The sequence below is a fragment of the Cloeon dipterum genome, chromosome 2 (assembly GCF_949628265.1).
Source record: "Cloeon dipterum chromosome 2, ieCloDipt1.1, whole genome shotgun sequence".
NCBI classification, from domain to species: Eukaryota; Metazoa; Arthropoda; class Insecta; order Ephemeroptera; family Baetidae; genus Cloeon; species Cloeon dipterum.
The window spans coordinates 9005172-9012020 of record NC_088787.1 but is presented as its reverse complement, the minus strand read 5'-3'; the positions used below and the strand labels follow the sequence as shown (position 1 = coordinate 9012020).

The window sequence follows — 6849 nt, the reverse complement described above, 5'->3', positions numbered from 1 at the left end:
ATTTTTTAAATGATTTTAAGCAGGAAAAACAACATTTCTAGATGGAGTAATATTTTTTCCAAGACAGTGAAAAATTTTAATGAAATGGGATAGTATATGGAATCCATTTTTCTATTGAACCTATCTTAAAAATTATGCTATTAGTCCAGTAATATTTATTTCATAAATTCCTTTACAAAATTCCTCATCATTTTTATTAAGTCATGAAGATAAACCAAACTCTATTTCCTTAGGATTTTCCCAGTTGAAAATATTGCAAAATATTTGAACATAAATACGAATAATAATAATAAACAAATTATTATGAAATTAAAATTATTTATTTTCTTTAAAATAGGATTGATTATTTCCTTCCTGTTTTTTGCATGGGGTTTCACGAAAACATGGTAATAACAAGTCAAAATTGAAAGAAAAACAATGGCAGAGTGTATTAAATAAAACCTGTTATTTATTTTCGACACTTCTCCACCGACAACAGAGTCGTCAGGATCGTAGCAGACATACTGATCATTTTTTACACGGATTCTCCCCTTTTATTTAATGTAAGTGCGACAAATTCATTTTACAATATAAGTAACAAATAATTCGAAGCGCTTGTGAACAATTCTCTAATTTAAATTGTGCTCTAGAGGCAATTGCCTCGAGTTCGACCCATTTATATTAATTTTTTTAAATTAAGATATGTATTTTTTTATTTTAAGAATATAATTTTTATTCATCTTGCCACTGTCTCTTGCAAGGAAATTAAATTATTATGCTTAACGTTTAAATTAGAGGTTGAACTCTATTGATTTCTGCTTGAAGCTCTGATGTTTTCCAAGTTCAGCGATAAAAAAGCCTTCCCATTAACAACTTTTTTAATATTTTACAGATGCGTTTGAAAATATTAATCAAAATTTTAGCAACCCATTTATTAAATTTTAATTAATCTCTGAGTGAAGTTTTTGCTTTTTTCTCAAAAACATTTATTTTCACATCAGGAATAATTTTGTCCGAAGAGAATTTGTTATCAGTCAAAAAAATATAGATTTTACATTTTCCTTAAGTTTTTTCTGGGCTTAGGATTCTGTATTTTAAAATTAAACCCAAAAAAAGTGTAGGCGAAATTTCCTTTTTTTTCATGGATAAATATTCTGCGATTTTCGGTATTTTACCTGAATATTAATTAAAAAAATTTAATTTAGAGATTTTCGAGTTCATGATTAATAATTAAAAAAATTGGAGGAGCTACGTTAATACCTGTTAACCAGCTCTAAAAATTCGAGTCATTCAAGGAATGTTTTCTTCTCCTCTGTATTCATATTTTTAAAAATAGTAATACTAATAATTATATGTCTTAATAATCCTGTAGGTAAAAAATGGCTTGTTTGTTTGTCTCGATTCTGCTCTTTTTCAAGTAGTAATAATCTTCACGAGGGAACAAAATATTGCTGGATTAAAAAAAATCGATTTTAAAACTGTTCCATAAAAATTTCCAAATATAAGGAGTAAATTATTCATTCTTCTAACTCTAAGTCAAATTTAAAACATTTTCCCATATAGTCCCACATCCCTTATATTGTGATTTATTTAAAAAAAAGTTGAATCAATTCATCACCAAATTTTAAAAAAGGAGAGTTAAAATAATGTTCGTATTATGTTTCTTTCGTGCTGAATATGTAGTTATAAAATATTAATTTCCCCCTGTTATTTTAAGAGTTGGAAACACGCAGTACGAGAGATAAAAGCAATGCAAGTGTCCCTCTAGGGGCTTTGTGCCGAATGACACACGCGATGAGCTGAACAGGTGGCAGCACTGCCGCTGCGTGAGCGACCGAATACGAATAATAATCTTGTCTGTCATCAGCAGGGAGACAACGTCGGCTGCGAGCCGATCTAATCGAAAAGCAATCTCGAATTCGGTGTGTCGGCCGGCCAGATGAATTAATCGCAAGGTCGCCGACGCGTTCTGCGACACTTGGAGCGGCCCTTCCACCTTCCATTCGAACTGCAGCGAAATTCTCTCGGGGCAGGTAAGCAGCTCTTTCGAAACAATAACAAAATAAATCCGAGATTTTGCAATTATTATAATTATATATGTTACATTTTAAAACGTAGAATGGTGAAGCTGTTCAGCCTGAGCGTGCTGCACAAGTCGCCAGGGAAGGCGACCTGGCTGTGCGCCTCCTACGACACCTCCACGTTCAACTTCTTCCAGCGGAGCAGCGCCACCGAGTTCATGTCGTTCGTCAGCAAGACCATCGTCGAACGCACCCACACCTGCTCCAGACAGTCCGTCAAGGAAGGAGGTCCGTGGCCGTCCAATTTCGCTACATTTTGTCTGAAATTACTCGTTTTTTCGCAGATTACATGTGTCACGTGTACGTCCGGGCGGACAACCTGTCCGGAGTAGTTCTCTCGGACCACGACTACCCCCACAGGGTGGCACACACCTTGATCACTAAGGTTGGAATCATTATTTTTTTTAATGGGGTCTAAAAATTATTCAAAATTATTTGTTTAAATTAAATCAAAGAAGTACATACATAGGTTGGAAGAGAATTTTTTTATTCAAGTTAGACTTTTAGTGGTTTGAATTTTTTAATTCGCAACATTTTTATTTAAATTTCTATCACCTTTTACTTTCTGAATCGATATATTTCGCCTGCGGGATCAAGTACATATAGCACTCATTACTGTTATTCTAAAAATATTTTATGAATAGCAAATTATCAATCCAAAATCTAATCACATTTAATTTACTTGTTGAAGGTTATTATCAATCTGATAAATTTCGTGTTTTTTTTCTCTTCCATTATTTTTTGTGACGTCATCCTATTTTAATACAACCAAATAAAATGATTATTTTTAATTTGGGCATATCAAAATGCGAATATCCAGTTTGGTAGAAATTATTTAACGGATTTATGCTGTCTTGCGTATTAAAAACATTGTCTTGGGCTTAAATAATGATATAATTTTGAGAATTCATTTTTTGTGTATTTTTCTACTCGATATTTTAAATTATTTCTAGCTCCTTGAAGAGTTCGCTGCCAAATTCATTCCCTCCTCGTGGAGCTCGCTACCGGAGAAATCTGCAGTCTTTCCGCAACTCGAGACATACCTCGTCAAGTACCAGAACCCCAGGGAGGCGGACGCGATGACTAAAATCCAGGAGGAGCTAGACGAGACTAAAATCATTCTGGTGAGAGAGAAATGAGCACTGCTTTAAATCGAAATTATTTTGCTGAAAAATCATTCCTAAAATTTTACGACACCTGATGTTAATGCTTTGTTCCATAACATTTATAATTTAAAAAAATCGATACGGTGTTTTTATCTCCTGATTACAATCAATTGTAATCAAAGCAGCGGATGTCATGAGATCTTGCAGTTGTCCGCAGGAAACACTGCTATCAATTTGCAAAATGTAGGACTCATAGAGTTAGACTTTAAAGTGAAATGGGAGTGATTTTTTATTTTAAAATATGATATTACTTGAATAATTCACCCTACCCGACCAATTTTTTTAATATACTTCTGAACATAAGTGCCCCAAAATCCAATTTGGCGAATTTTACCTATTACGCCCCCTTTTGAGCAAAGGAAATTAATTTCTCTAGGGGTGGGAAAAATTATGAAAATTTACTAGTGAGAAGATTCAAAAATATGACTTTTGAGTCTTGAAAGTTATTTCAGATTTTCAAAAAGGGTCTATGTTTGGCCTCATTAAAATTCACCCGTCCATAGTAGCGTCAAAAACTTCCTATATTCAGAAAGTTGATTAAATCTCAAGTTTTTTTCCTATTGATCAAAATTTACTATTTTTCGTCTGCAAATTTCAACCGACCGTTAGAGAACTTCTAATATTTTTGGGGGAAAATCAAAATACCAAAAATTAAGTTAATTTCTTCGAGAATCATTTTTCATTTCTATGATTTTCGGAGGTAAACTCTTACCCCACGAAACACAAAGAAAATTTCTATTGATTTAAAAAGACAGATTCATTGCTTACCACATGTGAAAATGTCAAATATTTCTGACAATAAAACGAACGCAATTAAAATAATAATTAGAGTCTATACATATTTAAGTTTTCATTTGGCGTACAGGACAGTAAAAATGTTTTGATTAATAGCAGTAGAAATGACTCAAAATATGAAATGTTTTTACTTCAAAAAATTACCTGATTTTTTTTTGTCTTAGCCAAAACGTTTTTCACGCCAAAGCGATTTTTCAAAAACCTTGCGAGTAAAATCTGGCATCGACGGCTTTGAACGCTGATGATTCACGCAATTTAACGTTGATAGTGACAGGAAAAGTATTACGATTTGCATGGTTAAATTTGTGTGACCATTTTGGTTTCTCGACATCGCAATCCTAGTATTCAGTATTCAGATTATTTTAGTGAGAAATTCTGACAGGGTTGTATAAACACAGCAATTTCATCATTTATTAGATGCAGAGAATTTTGAATCAGCGGTCGTCGAAAACGTACAGCCTTACTTATTTTTTAGTTAAATGGAAATGGAGTGACGAAATGTTGCCAAACCCGTCTCTCGCTCACCCTGTAATTAAGCCTTCCCACACAAAAATTCACATGCTCAAAGTGCCATCCATTTTAATGAAAAGTCGTTTTCAAAGGGTGAAAATGTGCTTTTATTATCACGAGACTCTATGTTGGAAAATTCCCTTGTAAATTTCTGACGGATGCGAACTGCTGTCCCATTCAAATAGGATTTTAGGCAAAAAGCCTGACATTTTTTCCTTTTAAAAACAGAAAAAAGGAATCATTTCCGCGCGGAATTAATTTCACTAATAACCTGCGTGTACATTTCATTATTTTTCTCATTAAATTAGTCCATTATTCACGCTTTAAATTGGTAAAAATAAACTAATCTAGTTCCGGTTTCTTCCAGCTGCCAATCCAAAATATTAATTCCATGCTTGGAGATCAAAGCAAAGAAAATATTTCTCTCTATGATATATTTTGATCAATGTGTTATTTTTGTTTCTGCGCGCGGTGGTTGTGAAAAGAATATCATTAAGTGGGACACTTGGTGTGCTTTCAGCATAACACGATCGAGGCTGTGCTGGAGCGTGGCGAGAAGCTGGACGACCTGGTTTCCAAGTCTGAGGGTCTGAGCGTGCAGTCCAAGGCCTTCTACAAGACGGCCCGCAAAACGAACTCGTGCTGCAGCCTCGGTTGATGAGACTCGACCCTAGTTGGTGTTTGTGATCTTTGTGCATGCCACGCATTGAAACTTAACACTTCCGTTTCTCTTCAGTTACAGACTATTTATGTATTCCGATGCCTCTTACGTACGTTATGTACCGTTCTTTTTTTTTATCCAAACCGCAAATATATTAATATATTATTGTGTACGCGAATTTGGTCACGCCGACTGAATGAACACATGAGAAGAAGGGTAGAAAGAAAGCTAGAAAGTGGACTGTGTCGGCTGCTCTTGCATGCGTTTACTTTTGGTTCAGTTTTTTTTTTAGATCGGTTCGCATCTTCTCTTTCGATGAATGTGCCTGTATGTATTCCTGTGGATGTACACACACTGTTATATCAACGTGCGACATTTCAAGCAGACTCAAATAAAGGCGTTAATCGTGTTCATTCAAACCCAAGCGTTTCCTTTTTATTCTTATGTCTCAACTGCTAAGTGATAAGGTTAATTTATTTTATTTAAAATTAAACAATTTCTGTTTACTCAAAACAGTGAAACTAATTTTCGTAGAAACAAACTTTTGAGATATATTATATAAAAGTGAAACTTTTTGTTTAAAATGATTAATAGAATTGTTACTGTTGTTAAAAGTTTTTCCCCAGTTTTCCTTGCGAGATGAATTATCGTTTGAAATTTCATTATTTTTCAAGCAGAGTTGATGAATGCAGACATTTTACGACATTCCTGACACGCTGAAAAAATGAATTATAATTTTGGTCCAAAAGTGTTATGTTCGGAAAAATTCATTTTTTATTTAATTTATTTTCAGGCGACAAAAATGGTCTAGAATTAAACGAATTTTTATAAAAGTGGCTTTCATCCTTTTTTCGTAACAAACTCATTGACCCAGTTAAATTTATTGTAGGGGTAGATTTAAGTCCACTATTGTTTTATTATTAATTGTAAGCTGTGTAGCAGCAGACATTTCAAAATAACAGGCAACTTTTAGGCTAGAAAAATCCATAACTGTTTAATCGTTTATGAGTCCATGATTCACATGTTCCAAACTCATGAGACACGTACCAAAATTTTTTAGAACTAAACGAGCCGCCCAATGAGTCATTCTTGAGTAATTTTATCGAGCCTTTGACCTAGATAAAATTTCCGAAGTCTCACAAGTGTTCAATAAACAATAATTTTCTAAGACTAACTGGCATTGAAGCCATATTAAAACTATTCTAGAATTTTAAGTGTAACTAGTTAAATTAAAAATTTTGTAAATGCAGCAGATTGTTGCAAACTTGGCGGCTCAATTTTTATTGAGCTTTCAAATTCAAATTAACTGAAACTAGCAGATAAAAAAACTGACAATCAGGCCAGTAAAATGATTAAATGGAAAATAAAATATGCTTAAGTTTGAAATGCATAGCTTTCATGTAATTACAAGGCGAATTATTTCCGTCTCAGTTTTGTAGGTGCTGAAATAAAAGTAGATTTTAACTATGATAGAGCTTAAAATCGAGAGCCTCTTGATTCTCAGGGAGTTACCTTCAATTTGGGCTATTTATGAGTTCCAAAAAATTAAAATTTTGTCAAGTCTATCATAGTCTCAATCTTGTTACAGTCTTCTGAATAATCACAATATTACATTCAAATTTAATAGATAATACACATAAATCATTTTAACAGATTT

The 6849-nt window shown here is 33.4% G+C and overlaps 1 protein-coding gene across 1 annotated transcript; it reads left to right on the top strand.

The window, feature by feature from the left end:
• The first annotated feature begins 1812 nt into the window (after positions 1-1812).
• Positions 1813-5611, top strand: Ykt6 (YKT6 v-SNARE). Its single transcript, XM_065479465.1, has 5 exons — positions 1813-2012; positions 2098-2288; positions 2345-2445; positions 3014-3184; positions 5052-5611. The coding sequence occupies exons 2-5, from the start codon at positions 2099-2101 to the stop codon at positions 5187-5189; spliced, it is 600 nt and encodes a 199-aa protein (XP_065335537.1). The 5' UTR covers positions 1813-2012; position 2098; the 3' UTR covers positions 5190-5611.
• Positions 5612-6849: the final 1238 nt, after the last annotated feature.

Bases quoted from the DNA above. Each gene is read 5' to 3' on its own strand.
- Ykt6 (XM_065479465.1), top strand. From the start codon at position 2,099: ATGGTGAAGCTGTTCAGCCTGAGCGTGCTGCACAAGTCGCCAGGGAAG. The intron at 2,446-3,013 runs GTTGGAATCATT...AATTATTTCTAG, and splicing joins CACACACCTTGATCACTAAG to CTCCTTGAAGAGTTCGCTGC. The intron at 3,185-5,051 runs GTGAGAGAGAAA...GTGTGCTTTCAG, and splicing joins ACGAGACTAAAATCATTCTG to CATAACACGATCGAGGCTGT.